The 14131-nt window shown below is 45.8% G+C and overlaps 1 protein-coding gene across 3 annotated transcripts in view; it reads right to left on the minus strand.

Moving 5' to 3' along the window:
* Positions 1–14131, minus strand: part of PHACTR2 (phosphatase and actin regulator 2) — a 138020-nt gene that overhangs the window by 78191 nt on the left and 45698 nt on the right. The window contains exon 1 of one of the 3 annotated variants that reach the window (XM_080390068.1): positions 1499–6370. The exons of the other annotated variants lie outside the window; for them this stretch is intronic. Within the exon in view, the coding sequence (XP_080246194.1) occupies positions 1499–1541 (43 nt within the window). The 5' untranslated portion in view covers positions 1542–6370. Of the gene's footprint in view, positions 1–1498; positions 6371–14131 lie in introns of those variants that run through there. 3 annotated transcript variants of the gene reach the window in all.

A 14131-nucleotide genomic window follows, 5' to 3' on the forward strand; every position in this document is an offset into this window, starting at 1 on the left:
TATGCTCTCCCAACATTTCAGCGGGGCTGGAAGCGCAGTGGGATTGCTCTTCTGTGAAACCTGCTGGAGGCACTACCAGCGCCTCGTCACAAGTGCAGTGATGATAACGTGGTGATAACGAGAATTTACTTAGCAATACTGAGGTAGCATCACCGTAACTTACATCTTCAGACAACTGTCCCTTGTTGCTCCTGATTGAAAACCTTGGTTTCAGTTAGGAAAGAATTCAAGGGTGACTTTTTTTTCTTTTAGATTAAACTAGAAATCCAGCCCAACTGTTGCCCATTAGCATTCTGCCGAGGGAACACAGGCACCACAGCTATCCTTAGGCAAGATACAGGCCCCCTCCCAGACAAAATACTCTCACAACAGACTCTGCATGTAACAGTTCGGACACATTTGTGTCCAGGAAGTTTAACAAAATCTTTTAACCAGTCCATCTGTTTCCCGACGCCGACCTTCATATAATTCTAACGCACTGGCTGCTGGGTGAAGCCTTCAATGGGATGGTGAAACTTATCGGAAACGGTCAAATTTCTCTTTTATGCAGTGTTTGGCAGGAGAAGAAATCATCCAAGATTTTGACTGGGGTAGTATGACAGGGAAGTTGTACCACTGGCAAGATAATGGACCTTTTCTGAAAATGTTTATGTTATTACCAAAACTATTCTTTGAAACATCCGTGAAGAAAAGAAAGGTGAAAAAGAAAGTTTGTTGCACGGTCTCCTAGTTGACAAAACATTCCCAGATAAACAGCAATAAGCAAATTAAGAATAAAGTTCAGCCTTCAGAATTGAAAGTCTACAACAGGATTTGCTTATTTTTTTTTTAATGGATGCAAAGGAAACAGGCGCGGAGGAAAAACATGCAGTGACGTTTTCACAGGAAACTTCAAACCTCGCTGGAGTTCATTTAGACTCTACATCCTATTATTGTGGGAAGAGCCCCGCTCTGTTTTTCAGTAACTAAAACACACCCGAGTTATCCTAACAAGCCTCCAAACAGCATTCCCAGGCAGTTCGTACTATCCTCAAATGAAGTTGCGAACATGTTGCTCGGGCTGCTTTATTGGGGGGGTGGGGACGACGGGGGACGACCAGCCGTTCCACGCACACGTTTTTTATTTATTTGCATTCGCCTGCTTACACATAAAATGTCCCGGAGCCAAAAGCAACGCGATGGGCGGGCTACTAACCGCGCTGCTGGGCCAGGTGCCAGAGCTCCCCCCCCTTCCCCCCCTTCTTTATTAATTAAAGGAGGAAAAAAGGAGCCCCAAGCCCCCGGGGAGGCGGTGGGCACTGCGGAGCCCCGAGCCCCCGGGGCTGCCGAGGCGGGCCGGGCCGGGAGGGAAGCGGCCGCAGCCCCCCGGCCGCCGCCCCCGTCCCCGCCGCGGTTCGAGGGCACCGGCGGGCGGCAGCGCCCCTCGGGCTGCCCACCCCCGCCCCGAGCCCCCCGCCCTCGCCGCGCCGCCCCGCCGCCGGCGTCACCCGGTACTCACCGCCGGCCGGCTCGGGCAGCGTGGAGACCGAGGTCTGGCCCATGGCTTGGCCGGGAGGCGATCACGCCGCCCGCCGGGCGCGCAGCCCGCGCCGCGGCTGGTTCCGGGGGGGCATCTCGCTTCTCGCCGGGGCCGCGCTCCCCGCCGCGCCGCCCGCCGGCTGGCGGGGTACGGCCGCGGCGGCGGGCCGGCGGCTGCCCCTCATACCGCCGCGCTGCCGGGCCGCCGCGCCCCGGGGCGCCGCCTCGTCCCCGCCCGGCCGCGGGAGGCTGCCGGTCCCTGCTGCGGGGCAGGGGCACGGGAGCGGTCGCGGGGGTCTGTGACGAAGGGGAAACCCGCCCGGCGCCGTGCGCGCAGCGGGACAGGCGGCGCTCAGCTGGCGACCCCCTCGCACCGCTCGCCTCCCCAGCCCCCGCCCCACCGCCGCCCCTCCCCGGGGTCCGAGACGTGGGTCCGGGCGGGAGGTGGCTTCCAGCCGCTCTCACGCCCCCTGAAGGCGCAGGGCGGCCCGCGGCCGGCGCAGGGAGCGGACCCACGGCCCGGGTCCCTGCTGCGGCGCCGGGGGCTTTGCTGCCGCCACGCGTGGGAGGGGGACGCCCGGGGGGCCCCGCCGGCCCTGTACAGGCCCTTGTGCGCTGTGGCAGAGGCTGAAACCGCCCCAGCCTTGCCTGTCGCACAGGGGCGACATCGAAGGCAGGACGGCTGCTAACGTGGGAAGAAAGAAGGTGGTCGCAGCGGCACCCGGCCAGCGCTGTGCCGCAACAAGTGACAAGAAGGGACGTAGTCAGCTGTATAAATTAAGGGGGAAGACGGGGAGAAATAGAGATTGTGCATAGCACTAGGGCAAAAGGAACAAAGGTTTATTTTGCTTTTCTTAACCCATAACCATAATCCAAGCAGTGAATCAAGCTTAATGCAAACAGGTAACTACTACCAGTGATGAAAAAAAAAACAATAAAAAAACCCCCAACCCAAACCAAACAAAAAAGCTCTGATAGCCATTACTATGCAGTGCCTAGAAAAAAACCGGGAGATGCACATGCATCAAGGAGGACACTCAAGGCTCATCTAAAACACATGCTAAAGAACATCTATTAGCAAGACATACAGCAAAATTACAATGGTTTTGAGTGGCCTGTAAATCCTAGAGGAGTTGGCTAAAGAGATTTCTGACCTGCTGATCTTTGTATGTGCTGGCACTGCGGTGACATTTCGGGAGATGGAGAACAGTGTCAGTGTGGGGCCTGTGCTCGGGAAGCAAATGGGGTACCACAGGAGCTGCGGTCTGGGGAGCCTGGCATCACCTACAGGCAGAAGAAATGTGGTCATCAGCTAATACATGGTGAGCAGCGAAGAATACAACTAATGCTAGTCTTCATGGGTTTTATAGTAAGTAGGGCTTGGCAAACGGGTCTTTTATTTTCTCGTTTTATATGATTACATGTTAAATTGCCAGAGGTTCGGGCTTGAGTGTAATAGATTTCAGTAGGCTCTTGATTTAGTAAGAGAGAAGAAAGTGAGGACAGCACACAATTAATAAAGCACAAACAGATGAAGAACCAAATGAGAAGCAGATCGATTGTCCAAGCAGCACTGGCATTTAATGAGGGTGTTTCTGTTGGGGAGCTGCAGGGAGGCTCTTCGGTGTTTTCATCAGCTATCTAGAGAAGTATTATTTCAAAAGGCTTTAAAAGACTAAATAAATCACCACTGACAGCAATTTTATATGGAGTAAATATTACCAGAGTGATAATGAGGACAAGGCAGTCAGAGAGTTATCTGGATTATTTAATAAACTCAGTTGTTTCAAACAAGTAAGTTTTAATAGGGTCAAAAGAAGAAAAAAGTCAGATTTGCAGGATGGAGCAACACAGCCCAGAGGGACAAGGAAGGTGTCTTAGAAAGCTGCTTCGTGTAGGGGCTTGGAGAAATTCAACATGAGCTCCTAGTGAGCTGGTGCTGGTACAAAAGGGAGTTGATACTCACATACGGATGTCCAAACAGGAAGGGGGTAGGCAGAAATCCCATTACATCATTGTGCTTTTTATCAGACAAAAAGTGCTTTCCCATGTCCAGGGTTGTTGTTTGCCCCTTAAAAAAAAAAAACACTGGATGATGGGAGACAGCTCAGAAGAGATCTGTGAGATGAGATGGAAAGTACTCTCCAACAGAAGGCTTGAAGAAGACTGATGCTGATGGGGAAAGACTGATCTGTTGCGTTTTAACCTAATAGTGCCTTTGCAAGGAGAGAATAGCATTGCAGCACGCCTGGATGTTCAAACGCTGAAGGCAAGCCTCGTTGCCTGACACCTCCAAATCCAGGCCCTGTACAAAGCACAGAGCTGAAGACAAGTGAGTGGGGCTTGTACAGAGGCAGCAGGCTGAACTGCGCGGTGGGAGCAAAGGGAGCATACAGGGTCTAATGGTCCTTTCTTCAGCCTGAGGAAAGGCTTTCAGAAGGGCGGCTTGTGTGACAGCCGACCCCTGTCACTTATTTCTCAGCAGAGTTTTTTGCATCAATTCCCCACATTTATATTTCTTACCTTGAAAAGCAATTTTTAAAGGGTTTATTTTGAGAAACTTGAGTTGCCTCTCTGGAGTCACTCGTAAATAGGAACATAAAGTGTTCCTGTCTGCCTCTGGTGAATCTCATTAATTTCATCAAAGGAATTTGTATTCCCCTCCTACGTAAAAACCCAGTTTACAATGCAAAATTATATATCATCTGTCTACAATGATTCCTGTGGAGTAATAAACTCCTCAAGGTCGATTTGTAAGCTGATAAAATGGGTGGTTATCACATCCTCCAGTGTAGTTCAATTACTTGCCAGCTTCTTTTGTTTTGGTTGTTGTGTGTATTTGGGTTACCCAAAAGAGCAACTTGTAAACAAGAAATAATTTACTTGCATTAGAAAATGTAAAGGTCTTAGTAAGGGGACTTTTATTCATGATGGACAAGATGCTGGGAGCATCCAATACTAGCCTCATAGACTCTTCATTCAGCTTTTGTAAAGCAAGCAAAAATAAAGACTTTCTTTTGATCCTGAACAGGGAATACTAGCTGAATACATAAAATAGTACTGGTCCATACAACAGTTACATCTCTTTCTGCTTTATTTCCTGCCTAAAGACTCAAAGGGGAAATGTGTATATCTCAGACTACTCACAGTCATTAATAATCATCAACTTAGGAAAAAAAAAAGGGGGGGGCACTTTTCTACTTAGATCCTGCTTTTTAAGCCTTTTGATTTAAGAATTCAGCTTATGACTCACTAGTAGGAGGGAATGAACCCTGAATCCTCAACACTGTACAAAAAGACATCTACCAATGTGACCTATGAGAGAAAATGAACTATTGAAAGCAGATATATAGCATTTCTTGTATGTAGAGCTATATTTCTGTAACTGCCTCCACACAGAAGTGATCCTGCTGACATTCCTATATAAGCGTCCACACAAAATACATACATTCAGTAGTCAGTTGTTTGCAGACTTTTATTCTGCAGTATAATAGAGATATTTTAATGTGGGCATTAAATTTCTTGCCATGGTTGGTAGTTGGTGTTTAGGACGGGTAAAAGTTCAAGGATACGATAATGTTTGGTAAGTGATTCTAGCAGAGATTTGAGACTGCAATTTGTAGATAAAATACATTTCTATTTGGTATACTTTTTTGGGGTTTAGGATTTAGATGAACTTTACCTATGATGTGTTTGGATGTTTATTCCACTTTGCCTTTAAATGACTAACAGGATGAGACACAAATGGACACAAATGGGCTGCTCAGCAATTTGTAGTTTTTATAGTCTTCTAGGGTTGCTGGAAATCCACAACTGCAAGCAAAGCAAAAATTACCTGGGAAGATAAAATTTCAGGACTGAAATTTCCATGATCATTTTAGCCAGGGCTAATCTCATACTGAAGGAAGTGCTGCGTAAGATGCTAAAACATGAACATGTCTTCTGTCAGGGGGGGAAGCCAAGGTTCAGCTGATGGGTAGAACAGGTGCCAGTACGTCATGCCAGACTGTTCTGATGCCACATCAGCATCAGTGGGGTTCCTGGACCCAGCTTCCCAGTTAGATTTCAGATTTCAGTGTCAGTAGTAATACTGCAGTTATCCGATTGCCTCATGCTGCAGGCACAGTTCTTCCCTTCTTGTCCCAAGTCACTGTGTTGGGTACTGTAGTGAATACTGTTAAACAGATACTCTGCTGTCCCTCAGGAACTGAAATTTTCTACCGAAAGAAGAATAACTTCTTCATGAACTTCTGCAGTGTTCGTAAAACAAGAACATTTAACTTGTATAAATGGCTGGTATGAGATCTCTTCACAGAAGAGATTGTAAATGTTCCCAAGTCAGAATGAAACAATACACACAATAGTTATCTCACATATCAAAAAGCAAATTCCTTCCCATCAAGAAAGCTTCAAAGACAGCTGTATTTCAGCATGTTTACTATACTGGAACGATAGATGGTAATAGATGGCCTACAACTTGTAAGATGGTGTTGCCAGTCTTTAGAGTTCTGTAGTCTCACATAACGTAAAGAGGCATTTTAGAAGGGTGAATTTGTATTACTCTTCCTTCGGTCGCCGAGATTAATTCATGGCACTAAATATGACAGAAGGTATAAGGAGGGGCTATCGTATCTGATCCCAGGATTTGTAATGCAGGACTGGCAAGTGCATTCAACCTTGTAACAGTACCCAGGTGCTTATCAAGATAAACCAAGAGGATGGCACAGAGTCCAGAACAGGAATGATGCAGATGAGTCACTTCTTGCGTGGTCCTCCCACCTCTCCACACCCACTCACAACTCCTGTCAGCATGCAGAACTGCGAGAAGGTGAGCAGCACCGTGTCCTGCAGGCTGCAGAGTTGTATGATTCAGTGAACGAAGCAAAGGTTATGACATAAGCAAACATAAGCAAGAAGCTAAGTAATTTTTTTTAGTCATGGGTCATGCTAAGGTTTATAACAACAACATTGAATTTGGACCTGCCTGTAGAGAACTTGCAGTTACAAAGGGAAAGAGTTTAGGGAGGGCACCACCAAAATCAGTTTGCTTAAGACTAGAACATCAGCTGTGGTTAAGCAAAAGGCTAATTCTATTTTCTGGGAAACTGAATGCAGTCCTTAAACAGGCACTGTCAAAATAAAATCATAGGGTATATTAATTAATTATACTGGTGTTGCATTGGGAATTTAGGCCATTTCCTTTTAATATCCAGGGAATTTTGTAATAACCTCTCATTTGGAAATATTTAAAAATATATCTACGGGTCCTTTTTTACTTTTAATGGCTTAGCAATGCTATGTTCTTGCCAGTGTCACCTCCCATTTCCAATGTATAACAAATATAGAGCACAAAATTTGAAATCTTTAAAAAAGAGGCTGTTGTCTTTGTGCGTGATCATCACAAGTCTTCCTCCCTCAAAAAACCCGCCTGTACATACTATTTGCATAGTGGAATAGAAGGCACCTATGCAGAGTAACTAACTGAGAGGAGCTTCTGTAGTTCAGTCTCTCAGGTTGGAAACTAGGAGTCCAAAGCCTTGGATCAGAGGAGTTAAATGCAGATGAGGGCTATTCTGATGAAAACGTAGAGCAGACATTTCTTGGATGATATTTGCTTGTTCAGATGAAGACTGCACTGGGACACAGGCAGTGAGGCCCTTACCTCTGGAAGATCTGAGATGCTTGGACCTGTTTAGTATTCAGGTGATCTCAACTCCTGTGTCAATGTCTGTTCTTATTTATCCTTGCCAGCTCTTTGCCACCACAGGCAGGAAAAGAGCACAGCTGGGCAAACTCATTCCTGGTGCTTTGGCACTGGCAGGTTTTTCTTCTGCTCACAAATTATCTGCAAATAGCTTATGCACTTGCAGACTTCTTTGCTACTCTAAATTATTTACCATAACAGTTTGTAAGCCAATTTCAGACACTGAGAAGCAGGTAAATGACTCATGGCAACAGCAGTTCAATAATTTATCATCCAGGCTGTGTGCTGGGTGCCCTCAGCTGTGAGCCTCTCTGTGCTCTCTGACTCGGGGGGTCTGTTTGTACCTGGAGGAAGCTTTCACAGTAGCTGCGTCAATATGATTTGAAATGGTTAGTAATGAATGCTCATAGATCTACTCACATGGTTTTATCATCTGAGCTGCAATTTTTGTTGTACCCTTTAACTTAACGTTACCCTGGCCTATATTAAGTAACTGCTTGGCAAATTGTTCTAGGAAAGACTTCTACAGACTCAAACATTGCAAGTATGTTGAAAAATCTCTGTTTTCATTTTAATAACAGTTTGCAGTTTCTTGTGGTACTGTATGCACTGAGCTTTTGAAGTAATTTACATAATGTCTGCGCGGTTGAAAGGCAGAAAATCGAAAACAGTCCCAACACAAACATTTCAGGAGTCATGGAGAGCAGATCTACTCCCCTCCTGCACATGCTCCTCAGCTTCAGAAACTGCCCTGACTCCCCTCCTCCCCTGCTTTCTTTATTTTAAACTTCTTTAAACATTTAAACTTCTACACACTTCACATCCATCCACCCCAGGTTTGTTCCACTGTATCTTTCAAAAATGCTTTCTTTCCCTAATGTTCCTGAAAGGCAAAATCTAGAACTTTATATCCCTTTGATTCTTTGACTTTTTCTCCATCCCACAGTTGTTGCTCATGTTTGTTTACTTTGCTTGCAAAGATCTGGAGTCAGTTCCCTTATTTGCATCAGGAAGCCCGGCCTTTGCAGGAACCTTCCTTTCCTCACAGACACAGAATATTTTGCTAATTATTTAGGGAATTATTACTTTAACATCTACTGTTTTAAAAGTTATTGGCTGCCTAAAGATTTACAACGTAAGTTGCAGAAGTGGTGTAATCCAGGTTTTGGAGAACTTCTTGTGTGAGATTATGAGAAGTGAGCAAATGAAAGATTCAGAGCCTGATTAATCAGACCCTTCTGACAGTAACAGTGTTGGGCTTTTTTCATTTGAATTTACCAAAAATTAATATGCTGTAAGAAATGCGTGTTCTTCAGGGCAAGGATCTTATAATCTTCTAAAGAGAACTAAGCACTGTGCAGTTGGTGCTGGGAAAAGCTACCTTCTGTCTTTGTTTAAAGCACCAAGAGGAACGGATATACTGGCTCACACTGTGTCCCTAACCATAGACCAGATATTCCTGGAAAAAAGCTGAAGAACCCCACCAGTAGACGGCATGACGTATTACCCAAAGTCTGTAAGGTCCCGCCCTAATACTTAATAATTTAAATGCTACACTCCTGGTTTACATTTTAAATTTTGGATTTTCCAAAACTCTTCTGCATATTTATGATTGTTAATAACAAGAACTCTTGATATTAATGCTTGTTCATACGTGATTGTTTCCTTTGTGCTTCATACTGGCTCCTTGATCCTGGAACTTCCTGTTGCGTTGTGTTTCGCCGTGCAGTGACAGTGCGGTGACAGCACAGGACAGCATTGCCTCTCCAGGCAGAAAATAACCACCAGAAATTTTCCAATCGAGTGTGTGTTTTTCACCAGATATCAATTTTGTCCAGGGTTCCAGATTTGTGATGAAAGACAAAAAGAACTACATTAAAAATTATAAATAGCATTCCACTTGTCCTAGTTCAAGCCACTGGGGAAGAAGAAAGCAATGGTGTAAAAATGACATGCTGGAGTGTAGAGTTCCTCAAGAGTCAGGCTTCTGCCAGGTTTTTAAAGGCTTTAGCCACTACAGGTTCGTATCAGTAGTTAAAACAAAGAGTGGACAAGCCATTTTACTGATACAAGCTGGCGTGTCCCCAGCAGGGAGAATGAAGTAGTGCGGCTAAATGCAGCTGGAGGTCTGTTCTTACTGCGGGACACCAGCTTTCCTCCTCCACCTCTTCTCTCAAGGCTTGTTGCACCTTCCATTGCGTTCACCATAGCAGTGGTCACAGTACTGGAGCTCCCTAATTCATCATTTCAAGGAAAGGCTCCTATCAGCTGGACTGGCTCCCCTCAGGCATTTTTTCTTTCTCCCATATGGGCTTAATGGCAGCCTCCAGATGCCTGCTGGCTGCTGCAGCAAAGCCCAATTTTATGCAGAAGAACGACTGCACTCTCCAACCTGCCCAGCAGTACCTCCTCACTTCAGAGAAGTCAGCCGTGATACTAGTCCAGCTGCGCTAACCATTTTCCTTAGGAAAACACAGCTTTCTGCTCTTCAGGGCATGTGTGGTGGTTGCTGGCTGTGGCTTTCCCTCTATAGCTCCAAGCTCCTTAATGAATCACTGCTTTTTGGCACTGGAGCAAAATAAACACATCATTTTGGATGCCTTTGCCAAAAGTATGTACACTTAGAGCAGGTTTTGAACAATAGAAAGCAAAAGGTTTAATGAAATGTGCAAGCTGCGTAGCTAAAAGTTGCAAAAACCCCAGAAAATGTGGATCCGAAGGTCACAACCGTACTGCTAGCCCAAGAATTGTTCACATCTTGTATAACTTCTGGAACACCCAGATGGGAATTACCACTAGTGTATCAGCTACAGCTCTCACCAGAAAAACACAGTAACAGAAAGCAGCATAGGGATGCAGGATCACTCATCAGCATGGTGGTTAGATGCCCACCTCTTTCTTTCCTCTTCTGTTTATTAATTGAGGCAGTGTAACTACACATAGCAGAGCCGATTTTTATACTGACGCTTCCTAGCCTATGTGAAGGAGAAAAAAAGGCATCAACAAAAAACTTGGCAGGCATAATGAATTAAGTTTCTCAGTTGCTTGAGTCAGTCATTTGCACATACCCTGTCATGCACTTTGGCCCTTGCGAAGTGCCTGAGCCTGTCCATGACTTCAACACATCCATTTGCTCTTGCTAACGTGAGTGAGAATTGAGAAAAAGTTTTTAAAGTGTTTGGCACAACTGTTCATCTAGTTCCTCTCCATTCAATCAGATTTTAGAATGAATTTAAATGTATTGCTGGATATAATTAGCTCTGAAGGGCAGAAGACCACAGGGGACCAGCTCTTTCCTCTTTAAATAGGCAGCTGTAAAGACACTACCTTAAATGATATCCTGAATGCCAGCAAAGTTTGAAACCTGGACTTGTGCCTGATTAACTGCCAAAACCCAGAATAATCTCTGCCTTTGGCGAATCAAAGTCATACCCTATGAAGCTGGTTTACTACAGAAATCTCTAGACCAAAATACAAGTTTCAACCTTTGGTTTCATTTCCCCCTGTGTTTCCACCACCATGAAAATGTGGACCTTTTTTTAACCCTACTGGGAAAATGCATTTTTTCCATTCTCCCATGATTCAAAAACATTTGAAAGACTCTTCCTCCAAGCTTAAGAAAAAGAGGGGAGGAAAACTTCACCTTTTGGCAAAGATACAGAATGGAAATTTTTGACTCAAAAGAGGATTTTCAAAATAAAATAAAAGAAGCATGTGAAAACAAGGGGTTATAATGGAAACTATTTTCATAGCCAGCTCTAAAGTAAGCACTGCTGTTCCAGAGACACATGGTACTGATGCAAACATTGGTTTGAGGCCAAAACCCCTAGCATGCTAGTGGAATCTGGAAGCACCATGATATTAAATACACCTCAAAATATATGTCAGATATCTCCCTGTGTCTGTTCCACTTACTCTGCACAGCACGACACTACACACTTAATTCATCATTGTCTGCAGAGTAACAGAATAAGGGGCCGGTTGTGGATGTGCTCTCCTTCCCGTGCGCTGGGTTCTTTCCTGCACCACGCTCCCCAGATGGTCTTCTGCAAGACCAGGCTTATTATTCCCATTTTGCAAATATTGAGCCAATATCCACTCTGCATGTGCAGCACTTATACAGCGTCTATTATTACAGCATGTCAGCACCCCTTGCTGGTCCTGGGGAAGTGTTAGTATCCCTAGGGTGGGTGTTCCACATTTCATGCGGAGTGGCGGGGGAAGGGAGGGTGCTACAAAATGTGAGTGCATCCTGCTCAGCGGCGCTCTTCCTTGGCACTCTTCCTGCTATCTTCAGTCTGCTCCCTGCTTATTCCAGCTGCTCCATGGTGGCTGGCCTGGCCCTGGGCAGTTTTCCATCATGGAAAAAGCCCTTTTTGCACCTACCAGATTACAGCTATGGTGCTTGGCCTGCATCTTTGCCAATTCATTAGAAAAGCCTACAACCATCAAGGGTGTAAAATGAATCTTCTGCTATTGTGCAGCCCGGCTTTTCCACAGATGTGTGGCTTTTGCTTACAGTCCTTGCCTCGCAATAAAATGCAAACACTGACTGGAAGTCTCCCCAGGAGTGGGGCTGGTGGAGGGCAGAGGTTTAACAGGGGAGTGACGTCCCCTCCCTCCTGGCTCTGTTGGGGTCTGTGGGGAGGCAGATACATGAGCACTAGCCAAGCACTGATACAGGCTGCTTCTCCTCCGGCAGGTCTGATGCCAGCTCCCCACAGGTCTCAAGAACTGTGGTTGGAGGCCACCATACTAAAGCATAATTGTACAAGCCCATTTCCCTCGGGAAGGCAGACCAAAACCTCGGTGTGGTGCCTCCAAGCATGTGTGTGTGGCTGCAGTTACCTGCTGGCCCTGAGACAGCCCCAGATTCAGCCAGGAATGACCAGCTGGCTGCTTGCCGGCTCTCCGAGGGGATGGACAGCAGTCACTCCCCGTGTCACCAGGGAGTGAAGAGGTGGGGACAGAAGACAAATAGTCAGCCCCTGGATCTCTGTGCACTGGGCCCAGAAGCTTTTTCCTTCTCAAGAATGTCCCACGGGGTGGCATGGCACAGATCAGCCTTGCAGTGCTCATCCAAGCTGCAGCTCCTTGTAGGGGCCAGTGGGTCAGCCAGGTGGTGGGGGCCGCGGGGCTCACCGACAGTGGCCACAGTCAAGCCAGTGGGGCTGGCAAAGCACGCAGCCTGCTCTGCCAGGGAACAGCAGCCAGCCAAGAGTTTCATAAAACCCCACAAACAGGGATGTGTTCAGTGGAGGTTGACTTTGGTGGTTGGGCCCTGTGCTTTAGACCTAATGTCAAAAAGGTGGGACTGGTTCAAAGATACCAGTAGATTCAATTCCATGCTTCTATGCAGGGCAGCCACCTCCCTCCCCAGCAGTTGCTTGGGGGCTTTTGTTTTGGTCAGTCAGAATCAGCTGCTGTCTTTTGTTCTGCAAACAGGGTGTAGCTTTCTTCTTAATAGGTTTTACATACCACTCTTTTCTAAAGCCATCCTTGATGTCGGGAAACATACCATCCCTGTTTAACTTCTATATGACCGAATGCATTGCTGCGGATGGGGAGGGTTATAAAGGGTCAGGTTTCGAGCACTTGCCAGCATGCTGTAGGGGAATTCTGATCTAGTAACCTGCTAACAACTCCCTGGAGAAGGCTGCTTTAATGAGGCAGAAAGCCTGGCTAGCTTTGCCTCAAGCTCCTCCCATGTGCATGGCATTTGGTCTCTGCATGGTGATTGTTTAAATCCAGTGTCAATCTGTGGGTCTCATTTTGCTTTTTAAATTCTCCTGCGTCATCTGTTTGCTTGCTGGTGGCCAGGGGAACCAGTGTGCTTTAACCATGCTAGTCCTGCGTTTTTTTTGGTGCTGATCCAGATCATGTTTAGCTCAGGTTCATTCAGTTGCAAAACCTACACATAAGGAAACTAAAACAATTACATGAACTAAAGCAGGAATGCCATATGGTTCTTCAGAAAAGTGCTTTTACCAAGGCTAAACATCAATATTACACTTTTTTCTAACTACCTGCTTAATACAGATCATTAATGCAGCACATTTAGTTAGTTAAAATGAACAAATTTCATTAAATTTAAATTCAGCAGCATTAAAGCCAGATGGGTTTTATTTTTTATTTATTTTTTTAAAAGATACTTTTAAAGCTAATGTAAATGTAATATTATTGTTTTCAGCTACAACCCAATTAAATTGGGCTGGCAGAAGCTGTCACAGAAATGCCCAGCAAGATAACTTGTCTGTAAGGAAAATCCGTTTAAAAGAAACAGTACTTCAGACATTTTCATGGTTCTGTGGCTCACTGAATTACATTCCTGTATAGAAGCCGGAAAGCTGATGTGGGAGAGCCAGTAATAAGACCTTTACTGGTCTCCTTCTTACTGGGAGAAAAAGGACTTAATTTTACAGTGCTTTTTGGAAGTATTGGAGTGTAGAAAAAAATTAACCCAAGAAGACCCATTGCCAAAGGAAGAAAATACACATTTCCAAAATCACGACCTGCCTGGGGAGCCCTCACTGCCTCCTCTGCTGTCCCCGGCATCATCAGGAGCCAGGCTGCAATGCCAAGCGCCCTCTAAAACCTTCGGTCGCTGCAAGGCACAGCCCCGTGCCATTCAGGAGTGCCTTCATGCCACTGCCACTGCAAATAGCATCCGCTGGGCTCTCTGACTGCAAGGCAGACGCCTTTGGTTGTGAGGCATGAGCCACAAAATCCAGCTTGGCATTATGCTTCAGTATTTTCAGTGAAGTCACTTAGAGAACTGTGCTATCTGGTGTAGGACTTTCCTATCACTGGGGTATGCAAATGCTGGCCTTCTTGTTTGGTAGGTCTTCAGGGTGTTAAGAAGACAAAAAAAAATACCCTACATAAGATACCCACACCCACTCCATTTCC

Source organism: Falco punctatus (assembly GCF_963210335.1).
Source record: "Falco punctatus genome assembly, chromosome: 5".
Lineage (NCBI taxonomy): Eukaryota > Metazoa > Chordata > Aves > Falconiformes > Falconidae > Falco > Falco punctatus.